Below are 14,055 nucleotides of genomic sequence, written 5' to 3'. Positions count from 1 at the left end.
CAGACCAGATAAACTTGATTCTCATGGTCTGAGAGTCCTTTATGTGCCTTTCGGCAAACTCCAAGCAGGCTGTCATGTGTCTTTTACTGAAGAGTGGCTTCCGTCTGGCCACTCTACCATAAAGGCCTGATTGGTGAAGTGCTGCAGAGATGGTTGTCCTCCTGGAAGGTTTTCCCATCTCCACAGAGGAACTCTGGAGCTCTGTCAGAGTGACCTTCGGGTTCTTCGTGACCAAGGCCCTTCTCCCCCGATTGCTTAGTTTGGCCGGGTGGCCAGCTCTAGGAAGAGTCTTGGTGGTTCCAAACTTCTTCCATTTAAGAATGATGGAGGCCACTATGTTCTTGGGGATCTTCAATGCTGCAGAATTTTGTAAATAAGGTATTTCTGTTATTTCTAAAAACCTGTTCATTATGGAGTATTGGGCGAAGATTGATGAGGATTTCTTTGTATTTAATCAATTTTAGAATAAGGCTGTAAGGTCACAAAATGTGGAAAAAGTCAAGGGGTCTGAATTCTTTCCAAATGCACTGTACATTACATATTAAAATGCTTTGCTTGCTTTCCTCAGGTTGAAAAAACAGTTTGTAAATCCTCCACGCTTGACAGACTGTAGTTTTTGAGTCTTACATCAACCGTCAGTTGAGGGAAGAATGTTCCATGAGTTTGAAATGTTCAAAATTCCAAAATAAAATATCTCAAGACATATAACTATTTTACTATTTAATTTTTTCCAATTGGACACCGACACTAAGCACACAGCCAAGACAACACAGGAGTGTCTTCGGGACAAGTCTCTGAATGTCCTTGAGTTGCCCAGCCAGAGCCCGCACTTGAACCCGATCTAACATCTCTGGAGAGAGCTGAAAATAGCTGTGCAGCGACACTCCCCATCCAACCTGACGGAGCTTGAGAGAAACTCCCCAAATACAGGTGTGCCAAGTTTGTAGAGTCACACTCAAGAGGACTCAAGGCTGTAATCGTTGCCAAAGGTATTAGGCTAGTTGAATGTACTGCCAAATTCTCTAAAGCGACGTTGGGGAAGGCTTGTGTTGTGGTATTGTGTTGTGTGACAAAACTTCACATTTGAGAGTGGCCTTTTATTGTCCCCAGCACAAGGTGCACCTGTGTAATGATCATGCTGTTTAATCAGCTTCTTGATATGCCACAGCTGTCAAGTGGGTGGATTATCTTGCCAAAGGAGAAATGCTTACTAACAGGATTGTAAACAAATTTGTGTACAACATTTTAGAGAAAAAAGCTTTTTGTGCATATGGAAAATTGCTGGTATCTTTTATTTCAGCTCATGAAACATGGGACCAACACTTTAAACGTTGAGTTTATATTTTTGTGCAAGTATATATTGCAAAATTCAAGCTTCAGTAATGAAATAGATCAGTTGGTGTAGCATTTGCGAGGCACAGCTGGGCATAAATTCAAATAATTTACAAATAGTTTGCTTTTTTATTTGACTGGATTGATGGTACCTGCATATGCTGGTCATGGTGCTTTCAAGACAACTGGGAAATAGGGAAGGGGGGGGGGGGGGGGGGTCAAACCATGACTTCAGCGTCAAAGTCGGATCTCGAGAAAGATGCCAGAGTTTCTGACTTGGAATTCCGAGTTGGATAAACTGTTAAACTATTTTTCCCAGCCATAAAATGTCTCAAGACATAATTCAGTGTCTTGATTGACAGGCTGTGTCTCAAAACGTCTTCAAAATGTGTCTTAAGACATGTCTTGAGAACAAAAGTGTCTCAAGACGTCTCAATTGATTCAGAGGGGTTGGGTTAAATGCGGAAGACCCATTTCAGTTGAAGGCATTCAGTTATACAACTGACTAGGTATCAAGACACAAGACATCTCAACACAAAGGTGATGGCTGCATATGTAAATCTAAAGAATGAGTCATCAACAACACTAACAGCAAGGGTTTCTGGTGTCTAGAGGCCAGTAGAGTCTGCTGATGTCCCTGTAGCAAACCCGACTCAAATCTCTGCTTTGTCCAAAAGATAGCGGCGCTCGGACCTCGTGTTCCCAATGTAGCGAACACAATCATTTCAGTCTTGGCTGAGGAGGTCTATTCTTAGCAACACAGCCTGGTTTTTCAGGGCTGGAAGAGAGGACAAATATTTCCATATGATTGGATTTTAGGGGTTTGGCTGCCCCCCCCCCCCCCCCCTTCCTGTGAGTCAACCAGCACTAATGTGAAAAGGTTTACAGAGTAGCCTGGCTCTGGGCCTGCTGCCTGCTCTCTGCTGCAGGAGAGGATAGATTGCTGCGGCTGCCTAGACACAGTGCCGAGACTACTGGAGTGGGTGTCCATGTTGTAACATGGTAGTGTAACAGCAGCAGCGCTAGTCTCTCAGACAGCTACCATGCCCCACCAACCATGTATCACCACAGCACCTGGCTCACAGAGACAGAGATAGGCATGTGTGTTTACTGTGTGTTTAATGGGAGAAGTATGCATAGGGTTTCTCTTTATCCTCTCTAAAGGGCAGCCATCTGTGAGCAGAGGGAGCCAGACGGAAAGTACAGTAGGGGGTGATATAGTAGTACCTTATTGAGCCACTCCACCTTCTCCACATCTGGGAAGTTGACCTGTAAGGAATTAGAATATAAATCATTCACATTTAGAACAGATTTAGGAATTCAGCAGTTGTCTAGTCATTTGCATATGCACTATAAAGTGTAATCTGATCTGACTAGCTTTTCCCAGTGTGTTTGTCTGATGTTGTGTGTTGTAAATTGTGCTACAGCGAAAAAGGAACTGTCAACATCCAAAGGGCAGGAAGTGGGGGTGAGAAAGAAGTACACCACCATCTCAATGGCTTATTTTGTCACTAAACAAAACTATCTTATAGTGTAAATCATTCAAACACCATTCTTCACCCATAGCAGACTAGACTCTCTACCAAAGGTTATGTTGTGACCAGTAGTTGGGATATCTTGTTTCTTCCCCTTATCTGTTATTTGGAAATAGAGGCATTCTCTCTGACTCACTCACTCCTTAGTCCCAAGAGAAGATATATCGAGAATGGCCTAATATAGAAGCAGCTGAGGAAGCGGTGGAATCATACATAGCGAGAGAGTGAGAGAAAAAGAGAGCGCATCAAAAGACCACACCTCAATCAATGCATCTCAAATGGCCTTTCTAATCTATACCTCGGCATCAATATGGTCTGCAAGCGTCAGAGCATTACTTTACTGGGTCCTTTTGGGAAGAAAGATCAATTATCCACTCAGCTCAGCTGCATGGGGGATGATGGCCTAGGCTACTGTAGCTTGGATACAGTATACCAGCCCCACAAATATTAATTGCAGTTTGAGCCAGAGATTTTGTCATGTACATGTAGTAACTGTATAATAACATTGTTCTACCCATGTTCCAAATTATTTTATATCCTATTAGCGCAGTTATCATTTATATATTTTATATAATTTACATCCGTCTTACGGATGGCACGTTAAACGGGTGTCTTGACTCTCTGTGATCACTAAAGATCCCATGGCACTTATCGTAAGAGTAGGGGTGTTAACCCCGGTGTCCTGGCTAAATTACCAAACTGTCCCTCATACCATCACGGTCCCCTAATCCTCCCCAGTTTACAATTGGCTCATTCATCCCCCTCCTCTCCCCTGTAACTATTCCCCAGGTTGTGCTGTAAATGAGAATGTGTTTTCAGTCAATTTACCTGGTAAAATAACGGTAAAATAAATATCAAACTATGGTTTAGGATACATTTTAGAGGATCTCTTTGGTCCAGCGGATAGGCTATTTTCTGTAACCATGCATGTGCATAGCCTATTGTGGCATTGTGTGTGAAGATTTTGGAAGACTGGCTGGTTAGGACCATACTAGCCTAACCGGATAGAATCGAGGACGTCGTGTTGTGGCATCTGATAGGGGGCTTTAAATCCAGAAACACTTGGTGAACCAAGTTAACTTATTGAAGTGAGTGACAGACCGTTATCACACATTGTCTTACCCAAGCAGGGAGATCCTTTTTACTTCTGAAAATTTTCATGGATGTATATTGTTTCTCGTTGTCATAGTGGTGAATGGCGGACCGCAGACGAGCTTCTTTTGCCTCGCGCGAGTGCCTCCATCCCGTGTAGACCATAAGCCCGAAAACCAAAAAACTGGCGCTAACCCGGTAGTATCCTACAAGGTACACGGGCAGCAAGGCACCTAGGCACTTGCCAAATGTCCAAAGAACCGATACAGCGTCAAAACCCGGTGGCTTAATTTCTCCGCTATTCGTTGCATTATTATCGGAATGGACCGACCCAGATGCATTCTTGGTGGATTCTCCCTGTCCCGAGTCCGGATTTTGCATCGTGATTTTTTTAATATCAAGATTCTCTCACAGAAAAAGTAGTCTAGCTAGTGCAAGTTCTTCATTACTTCCTTTCCAACAGAGACTACGTAGTGTACAACTCTGTATGTACAACTGTTCTAGAATCTAGCCAATACCGTTAGCAGAACCGAAACACGCCCAGCCCATGAAGAGAAAAGCCGCAGTCGAAATATGTGTACTCATTCGTGAATGCGCGTCTGACTGCCTTCTTTGCAACCTGGTCTCAAAGCATGTCGTATTATTCTGTACGCAAATTACTCTCACTCCATTTACAATGCTACATTTCATTTCGTATGGTATGTATTAATGTGTGGATGTCTATCAATCATTTTGAATGATATGTTACGAATTCAATTCGTATGATATGTTACAAATTGCTTAACAATTCGTGCAATATGTTATGAATTCACAAACTGTGTTGTTGAAAATGTTAGCTAGGTGGCTAATGCTAATGTTAGCTAGGCTAAGGGTTAGGGTAAGGTTAGGAGTTAGGTTAAAGGGTTTAGGTTTAGGGCAGGGGTGTCAAACTGCTATTTTTTGGTTTCTGCTTTCAATAAATACCTACGTGTGGGGAGTTCTTTACTAATTAGTGACCTTAATTTCACAATCAAGTACAAGAGCAAAAACCCACAGACACTCAGCCCTCCGTGGAATGAGTTTGACACATGGGTTAATGTGGAGATAGTAGTTGGCAAACAATACATTCTGTGTTCTTGGGGACATTCAAAGTTTTGGTACCTTTCCTCCGATTTACGTCTCGACACAATCTCGTCTCGGCGCTCTATGTACAATTCCTTCAACCTCATGGCTTGGTTTTTGCTCTGACATGCACTGTCAACTGTGGGACATTATATAGACAGGTATGTGCCTTTCCAAATCATGTCCAATCAATAGAATCTACCACAGGTTGTAAAACATCTCAAGGATGGTCAATGGAAACAGGATGCACCGGAGCTCAATTTCAAGTCTCATAGCAAAAGGTCAGAATACTTATGTACAGTGGGGCAAAAAAGTATTTAGTCAGCCACCAATTGTGCAAGTTCTCCCACTTAAAAAGATGAGAGAGGCCTGTAATTTTCATCATAGGTACACTTCAACTATGACAGACAAAATGAAAAAAAACATCTGCGATTTTGCTCTGTGTGTAGGCCTTTGGGAGTTCCAAAAACATGTTGCCGTCTATGCTACCTACCTCCAAACCAGATACCACATACAGTGGGGCAAAAAAGTATTTGGTCAGCCACCAATTGTGCAAGTTCTCCCACTTAAAAAGATGAGAGGCCTGTAATTTTCATCATAGGTACTATGACAGACAAAATGAGGGGGGAAAATTTTCAGAAAATCACATTATAGGATTTTTTATGAATTTATTTGCAAATTATGGTGGAAAATAAGTATTTGGTCACCTACAAACAAGCAAGATTTCTGGCTCTCACAGACCTGTAACTTCTTCTTTAAGAGGCTCCTCTGTCCTCCACTCGTTACCTGTATTAATGGCACCTGTTTGAACTTGTTATCAGTATAAAAGACACCTGTCCACAACCTCAAACAGTCACACTCCAAACTCCACTATGGCCAAGACCAAAGAGCTGTCAAAGGACACCGGAAACAAAATTGTAGACCTGCACCAGGCTGGGAAGACTGAATCTGCAATAGGTAAGCAGCTTGGTTTGAAGAAATCAACTGTGGGAGCAATTATTAGGAAATGGAAGACATACAATACCACTGATAATCTCCCTCGATATGGGGCTCCACGCAAGATTTCACCCCGTGGGGTCAAAATGATCACAAGAACGGTGAGCAAAAATCCCAGAACCACACGGGGGGACCTAGTGAATGACCTGCAGAGAGCTGGGACCAAAGTAACAAAGCCTACCATCAGTAACACACTACGCCGCCAGGGACTCAAATCCTGCAGTGCCAGATGTGTCCCCCTGCTTAAACCAGTACATGTCCAGGCCCGTCTGAAGTTTTACTAGAGAGCATTTGGATGATCCAGAAGAAGATTGTGAGAATGTCATATGGTCAGATGAAACCAAAATATAACTTTTTGGTAAAAACTCAACTTGTCGTGTTTGGAGGACAAAGAATGCTGAGTTTTATCCAAAGAACACCATATCTATGTGAAGCATGGGGGTGGAAACATCATGCTTTGGGGCTGTTTTTCTGCAAAGGGACCAGGACGACTGATCCGTGTAAAGGAAAGAATGAATGGGGCAATGTATCGTGAGATTTTGAGTGAAAACCTCCTTCCATCAGCAAGGGCATTGAAGATGAAACGTGGCTGGGTCTTTCAGCATGACAATGATCCCAAACACACTGCCCGGGCAACGAAGGAGTGGCTTTGTAAGAAGCATTTCAAGGTCCTGGAGTGGCCTAGCCAGTCTCCTGATCTCAACCCCATAGAACATCTTTGGAGCGAGTTGAAAGTCCGTGTTGCCCAGCAACAGCCCCAAAACATCACTGCTCTAGAGGAGATCTGCATGGAGGAATGGGTCAAAATACCAGCAACAGTGTGTGAAAACCTTGTGAAGACTTACAGAAAACGTTTGACCTCTGTCATTGCCAACAAAGGGTATATAACAAAGTATTGAGAAACTTTTGTTATTGATTTTTTTCCCTCATTTTGTCTGTCATAGTTGAAGTGTACCTATGATGAAAATTACAGGCCTCTCTCATATTTTTAAGTGGGAGAACTTGCACAATTGGTGGCTGACTAAATACTTTTTTGCCCCACTGTACTTATTTGGTTTTATTTGTAATAAATTAGCAAACATTTCTAAAAACCTGTTTATGCTTTGTCATTATGGGGCATTGTGTGTAGATTGAGGAAAACATTTTATTTTATACATTTTAGAATAGGGTTGTGACGTAACAAAATATGGAAAAAGTAAAAGGGTCTGAATACATTCTGAATGCACTGTATACCTATATTTGTTTACTCAGACACCAGCGACCCATTCAAAACCTCTTTGGGTTGTGAACCACCAGTTTAGAATCGCTGATCTAAAGAGTTGCGCAACTAATTAAGTGAACTGTTACAGTGTGCTGAAGTGCTGAGAAAAGCATTATTAGGAATTGTTTTAATCTGTACAAATGTCTATTAAAAAAAATCCGCCCCCAGTCATGTTCTTTTGGTTCGGGAGACTGACAAGCACAACTGCGGGGGGAAATTAACTCAAGGATCCCCCAAAAAACATAGGCCTAGGCCAATATATTATATTTCTGAGATGCACCCTCCTTTTGAAATGGCAAAATTACCCACATCCAATTGGCAATACAGGACAGAAAATAAGTTCACACACTAAAGTCCATGCGCTTGTTTATTTTAAATTTGCAGAGTGCGCGTTCTTTTCCAATCTCCGCTAAAGCCTGAGAGCAATATAGGCTGTCAATGGTGTGGCAGGGTAGCCTAGTGGTTAGAGCATTGGACTAGTAACCAGAAGGTTGCAAGTTCAAACCCCCGAGCTGACAAGGTACAAATCTGTTGTTCTTAACCCACTGTTCCTAGGCCGTCATTGTAAATAAGAATTTGTTCTTGCCTAGTAAAATAAAGGTAAAAATAAATAAAAATGACAAAGTATCTGGTACTGATGCAGAATCAAGAGCTCTTAAATAGTTTACAATAGCCACGTGAATGTTCATACAAGATAGGCTGGTGTTTGGTTTACAAAGGGTGTTACCAAAGATGGTGTTGTTCCTAACCAAGATAGTTAATGCCATAAGTGTAGTGGTGCATTTTCTTTGATGTTTACAAAATACTTTGTTCCCCAAGTGATATATATACACTGTGTACAAAACATTAAGAATGCCTGCTCTTTCCGCGACAGACGGCCCAGGTGAAAGCTATGATCCCTTATTGATGTCACTTATTAAATCAGTGTAGATGAAGGGGAGGAGACAGGATTTTTAATCCTTGATACATTTGTGTTTGTGTGCCATTCAGAGGGTGAATGGGAAAGAACATATGTAAGTGCCTTTCAGTAGGTACCAGGCACACCGGTTTGTGTCAAGAACTGCAACACCGCTGAGGTTTTTCACACTCAACAGAAACCCATGTGTATCAAGAATGGTCTACCACCCAAAGCCAACTTGACACAACTGTGGGAAGCATTGGAGTCAACATGGGCCAACATCCCTGTGGAATGCTTGACACAATGTAGTCCATGCCACGATGAATTGAGGCTGTTCTGAGGGCAAAAATTTGGGGTGTATATATATTTTATTTTACAGTATGTTAGTATTTTAAGTATCTACCCGAGGCCATCGGTTCACACATTCATCTGACTGCATAAAATGTTGACAAGTACATTTGGAAATGATCCATAACATGTTTATTAAAGGTGTTTCTTTTCCAAGCTTACCTATTCCCTTCATGATTGACTTGCGTTTGTTTGTGTGTAGGCTCTCAGCTGAGTTTAGGCTTGAGCATTAAATCTAGGGTAAAGATACCAATGCATCAAGCACTGAAAAATGTATCTGATGGTCTGTCAGTCAACCATATCCTCACACAATAACATTACTCGGGATAACTTAATTCATTAGCAATAAAACAACAGGAGATGCATTTTCTTGTGGTTGTTATTCCATTAAATGTGTGCAATGTAAAATTTCAACATTACACATTAAAAATCCACAAACAATAACAGAAGCTAACTGAAATGTCACAATCCCCTGGTAATCAAGACATCAGTCAAATGTGTGAGAAAACTGAATATCGCCATGACTGACATATCTTCAGTTTGTCGTTATTTTTGCTGCCTGTGTTTGAAGAAGGCCGTTTGGCACACCAACCTTTAACAAGGTCGGAGGTCACCTCAGAGGACCACCTGACTTTGTAACGCTGCCACAGAGCAGGGTGTGTGTGGCGGAGTCATCCTATCAAAGTTAGCCTTTTCTTTGCCTATGGCGTGTGGGCATTAGGGTTCCCCCACAACTTTGCCCCTCGAGTCAGTCAGCTGCTGTGGGTCAATTGAAACTTGAAAGATGCATTCTGCATACAATCCCCATCTCTAGTTCCATGGGAGAGTTCTACAGAGTTTGCCAGAGAGTGCATCAGTGAGGTATGGTGGTGATCCTCATGCTCTGGCTAGCAATAGGGTAGGACACCATTGGGGTGGTGGCGTGGCTTATAGTGATGCAAGGTAGAGGCTGTGCCATGGATACAGCCACCGGTGCCACAGAAACAGTCACAGGTGCCATGGAAACAGGAGGCACCATGCCCTGGACGATGGTCTGAGCCAGGGCGGCCGAGAGCGGGGTGATCTCGGGGTTGAGGTGGGGCAGGGGAGCACTGGGTGGGGCGGTGTTGGATGGGGGTACTGTAGGGGCACCAGTGGGGGCCACTAGGTCCTGTTGGGTGAGGGTGACGGTACGAGGCTGCAGCCCGGCGCTGCTCAGGGTGGTATGGGTCTGGGCGATGCTGTGGTTGTAGGAGCTGACCGCACCCACAGGGGGAGCCAAGGTCTGCTCAGAGGGGGCTGGGGTGGAGGACAGGGTCATCACCGACACCTTAGTCTGGCTCCGGAACTGGGCATTCTGTTCCAGCAGCACCTCGTTAGTGGCCATGAGGTTAGACACCTGAAGAAGAGATTAAGGTGTTTGAGGAGTGATCTTAAAAAGGTTAATAGATTCATTGTATTATGTGTGGTTGTTGATTTATGTGTGGAGGGTTGTTGATCATCTCCTGTCTCCTACACTAACCTGTTTCTTCAATTCCTCCACTCTCCTCCTCAGCAGGGCGTTCTCCTCCTCCAGAAATCTGTACTCCAGGGGCCGAGGCGGGAGGGCCGCCTGCATCCCCAGCTCATAGTGCCCCCCTCCGTTCCCGTCCAGCCGGAGCCCCTCCAGCCTGCGTCTCTTCAGCTGCAGCATTGTGTGGTCCAAAGGGGACTCCAGGGGCCCTGTCTCATACAGACCACTCTCAAACAGGGAGTCGTACACCGAGCAAGGTCCCCTGTCAAAACGACGCTGTCCTGAGGCCATGGAGAGGCAACCCCCCATCCCACCTACCCCTACTCCCCCCACCCCTGATATACCTGGATCTCTGCAGCCTCCCAGGCTGGGACAGCCCATCCCCATCATGTTACCCCCACCTCCACCCCCAACCAGTCCGGCCATGCCCCCACAAGCACCCACCCCAACACCTCCTACCCCCCCGCCTGTGTTCACCATCCCACTGGACCCCGGGCCCATCACGACCCCGGCACCCACCCTGGCTTGCTCATACTCATAGTCCTTCTTGACGTGGCGGAACTTGCACTTGTTGCCCCGCTGGCATTCTCCCTTTAGGAAGTCCCTGCAGATGGGGACCTCCCCTCGGCTGTGTGGGAGGTCCATCGGGGACAGGCCCAGTCCTGCAGCCACTTTCCCCCTCAGCCTGAGGGGCAACTCCCCTGACTTCTTATAGTAGTCCTCATCCTCCTTGGAGCCGTGGACGAAGCGGCAGTTGGAGCGGACGCACTCCTTGTTCTGGTGGTCGTGGCAGAAGACAAACTCATTCTTCTGCACCCCGAGGTCCGGCACCTCATTGAAGTCTGGGTGTTTGAAGCGGCAGCGTTTGCCTCTCTTACACACATTCCTCAGAAAGTCCCTGCAGACCCCATCCGGCGCCGGGCCCCCTGCTCCACCTCCCCCACAGTTGTTCCCATTTCCCAGGGCCCCTACTCCACCCATGCCCCCAGAACCAGAGCCACTGCCTCCACCTCCCACTGATCCCCCTCGGCCCTCTCCTGCGCCCCCTCCTAAACCAGCCCCCGGCACGCCTTCCTCGCCCACACTAGTACCCAACCCACCGCTGCTGCAACCGCCTGAGAGGTAGGCGCTGTCCCGGTCAGGCATGGCGCTCAGCCCAGCGCAAGGGGAACACAGCACTCATGTGTGTGGGCAAGTGACTTATTCCAACGGCCTTTTCTGTTCCCTTGATAATGAGTGTAAGTCCAACGCTCTTCGGACCAATGCAATCCTCTACCCAGGCATCTGAAATATACATGTCAAGTTGGTTGTGTTATCAAGTTAAATACACTCTTACTGACAGTTATCAAGCTAGTTAGCTAAATCAATGTATACATCATTGATTGGACAAATACAGAAGTGAGTATTACGTTTAATTATACAGACCAAAGACTGGGACAGGACCATTAAACATGTCTTGTCTGTAGCTAGCTGTTCCTGGCTGTTTGGTCGGTAGTAGCCTAGCTAGCCGCTACAGCCGAGCTAGTTAGCTGGTTAGCTAAACAACGTTAGCTATTTAGCGAAGTAACGTTAGCAAGCCGAATGAGAGCTAGTTATGGCTATTCAGCTAGCTAGATAGCCACAATATTATAACACCCGACGTGGTTATCTAGTTACAAGCTGCAAAGTCACATCATGGTACAATTGTGCAAGCAAACTACAGGGATTCCACTAGTATGTTGAAGGTGTCTGATTATAGAGCTAGCTATCGTTAGTTTGCTAACAAGCTAGCTAGCTAACGTTACCTATGATTAGCCATCAAGAACTTACCAAAATGCTGCCTCGAGGAGAAGTATTTTACGCAGAAGAAACGATGTATTATCTACTCTCCATGTCAGCGGGTGGGATTTCTGTTACGAATGTGAGACGGCTAACGTATAATTTGTGACTTAATTCCTCTGGCTTTTCTCAACACATTCTCTTTGCTGACTATTGTCCCTGCTGTGTTATTGAACACTCGGGGTCGGTCCTCCAAAGACTCAAAGCACAACCCCCTTGAGAAGGGGGGTTAGAACAATGTCTACCTCTATTGATCCAAAATGTTCTCACAAACCGTCTGGCAGATTTTTGTGCCATTTACTGGATGTATTGGAGGACAACAAATAGAACAATAGATTATGGTTGTAAAAAAATATTTGACAAAACCAACACTAGAGATACTGCGTCGGCGCTGATGATGACAACAGAGTGCCCTCTGGTGGGGGATTCAGACACGACGGGGTTTGCAGGATGACAGGACAGGTGACCCTGTACCTGCCTGGATAAATTGTGGGCGGGGATATTTACAGTGCAGCTGTAAAACATGAACAAGATGCTGGCGGTGGTTCTTTATAGCCTACACGGCCTAATTGATAGCTGCACTAACCTTTTAGTAGGTACCAGCTGAACTTTGGTGTGTATGTAGTTTGTCAAAAATAATCTTCTAAATATTCCGAGGAGGGAGACGACTTTGAACACGACCGTGGCTGCTGCTTATTTACTAGACCTGGCATGCTATTAGCTTACTAGCTACTAATGCAAGCATTAGCAAGCCATGTAACTAGTGAAAGCAGAGAATCCACATTTTGATGATTAGCCTAGTTTGACACCAACATTTGTGTGTATACAATTTATACCCCAATACAGCGTTATGCAACTGTGTGTGTGTTGCCTGAAGACATCATATGCCTATGTACACTGTTGGTATGCTGATATGAAGCTTGTACATTTAACTTGGCTTTTGTGTGGTTACGAGCGGGACACCACTCCTACTAGAGTTACAGTGAAGAATAACTAACTGTGTGTTACATTGAAAAACATCGTTTTTCTTAGACTTCATGTCTTCACTGCAGCAGGTACAGTATAGGCAATGCGACATCTTTCCTCTGGGATGCTGCTACTGGACTCGTTGTGGTGTGTTGTGTTCCTATGGCCCTGTGACTCTGAGGCTACTACTAGAGACTACTATGAGGTGCTGGGTGTTCCACAGTCTGCCACTGACAGGCAGGTCAAGAAGACCTTCCATAAACTGGCCATGACATACCACCCAGACAGGAACAAAAGTCCCAATGCAGAGAAGATTTTCAGGGAGATAGCTGAAGGTAAGGTCCTAGCCTCACAACTTTATTTTTCTCTCTTTGATCAGTAAGAGCTGAATATATATCGTACTGTATGTAATAAAATACGTCTTTGTATGTGCTAATATATCTTGATAATTTTAAGATAAAGCTGACATTCTTTGCAAAGAGTGTGTTGCAACCAATACCTGCAGACAGTGGCAGGTTGTTTTGTCTCATACTGCACTGCACTCAGACCACTAAAACACCACATTAACCTTTCAGAATAGGCTACCTGTTTTAAGCTCTGGTAATGTAGCAATGTGTTCTGGGTAATTGTGTGAGTGAATAGACTGAGAGACTTCAGAGCTGCCAGTGCTATGGTAACAGAGTGCTCCTCTCTCCACTTCAAGCATATGAGGTGCTCTCAAACGAGGAGAAACGGATGCGGTATGACCAGATGGGTCATGAGGCCTTCCAGACTGAGGGGGAGGATGGGGGTAAAGAGGACTGGGCCGGGGATGGAGGGGGCCAGGGCTCCTTCTACTTTAACCTGGAGGAGCTGTTCCAAGGCCTGAATATGGACGAGGACCCCTTTCTGGAGGATGTGGGGGACTCCTGGAGCTTCCAGTTGGGAGGAGAGGATGAGGATGACCTCCATGAGTATCAGGCCTTCCTGGGTAGCAGCTTCTTTGACCTCTCGGGGTATCCCTCTAGCCAGATGGGGCTGGGGGACCATGAGGAGGGGTTTGGGGAGCAAGAGGGACAGCAGTCCTGCTGGAAGAAAACACATACAGACAGCAGTGTTGAGGAAGTGTGTGAGGGGGCATGATCTATCTATGTTTTCATGGGCTCATATAATGTTTTCAGTCAGATGGGTTGAATGTGCAATAAAGTCAGTGCCCTTACATTGATTATGTCTGGTG

At 45.0% G+C, this 14,055-nt stretch overlaps 3 protein-coding genes across 7 annotated transcripts in view; 1 reads left to right on the top strand and 2 right to left on the bottom strand.

Annotated features, from left to right (window-relative positions):
- The window catches only part of LOC109891583 (uncharacterized), an 84,676-nt gene extending 80,236 nt beyond the window's left edge, over positions 1-4,440 (bottom strand). For 2 of the 3 annotated variants that reach the window (XM_031825261.1, XM_031825262.1), the window contains exons 1-2: positions 3,990-4,440; positions 2,560-2,601 (exon numbers count right to left, since the gene is read on the bottom strand). In XM_031825261.1, the coding sequence (XP_031681121.1) occupies positions 2,560-2,601; positions 3,990-4,340 (393 nt within the window). In that variant the 5' untranslated portion in view covers positions 4,341-4,440. The remainder of the gene's footprint in view (positions 1-2,559; positions 2,602-3,989) is intronic. The other variant, XM_031825263.1, reaches the window with a different exon arrangement.
- Positions 4,441-7,671: 3,231 nt separating this feature from the next.
- On the bottom strand, positions 7,672-13,796 carry LOC109891196 (zinc finger CCCH domain-containing protein 10). 2 transcript variants are annotated; one of them, XM_031825259.1, is made up of 3 exons: positions 13,683-13,796; positions 10,065-11,339; positions 7,672-9,941 (listed from the first exon to the last, which is right to left on the bottom strand). In XM_031825259.1, the coding sequence occupies exons 2-3, from the start codon at positions 11,199-11,201 to the stop codon at positions 9,417-9,419; spliced, it is 1,662 nt and encodes a 553-aa protein (XP_031681119.1). In that variant the 5' UTR covers positions 11,202-11,339; positions 13,683-13,796; the 3' UTR covers positions 7,672-9,416. The 2 variants fall into 2 exon arrangements, with proteins under 2 accessions (XP_031681119.1, XP_020339139.1); XM_020483550.2 differs by lacking the exon at positions 13,683-13,796 and adding an exon at positions 11,865-12,257.
- Positions 12,359-14,043, top strand: zgc:152986 (dnaJ homolog subfamily B member 9). 2 transcript variants are annotated; one of them, XM_020483553.2, is made up of 3 exons: positions 12,359-12,465; positions 12,926-13,174; positions 13,543-14,043. In XM_020483553.2, the coding sequence occupies exons 2-3, from the start codon at positions 12,943-12,945 to the stop codon at positions 13,959-13,961; spliced, it is 651 nt and encodes a 216-aa protein (XP_020339142.1). In that variant the 5' UTR covers positions 12,359-12,465; positions 12,926-12,942; the 3' UTR covers positions 13,962-14,043. The 2 variants fall into 2 exon arrangements, with proteins under 2 accessions (XP_020339142.1, XP_031681120.1); XM_031825260.1 differs by having other exon boundaries at positions 12,399-12,486.
- The last annotated feature ends 12 nt before the right edge of the window (positions 14,044-14,055 follow it).

The sequence above is a fragment of the Oncorhynchus kisutch genome, linkage group LG5 (assembly GCF_002021735.2).
Source record: "Oncorhynchus kisutch isolate 150728-3 linkage group LG5, Okis_V2, whole genome shotgun sequence".
In the NCBI taxonomy this organism is placed as follows: Eukaryota; Metazoa; Chordata; class Actinopteri; order Salmoniformes; family Salmonidae; genus Oncorhynchus; species Oncorhynchus kisutch.
Note: the sequence above shows the minus strand (reverse complement) of the source record. Positions and strands in the feature narration are given on the sequence as shown.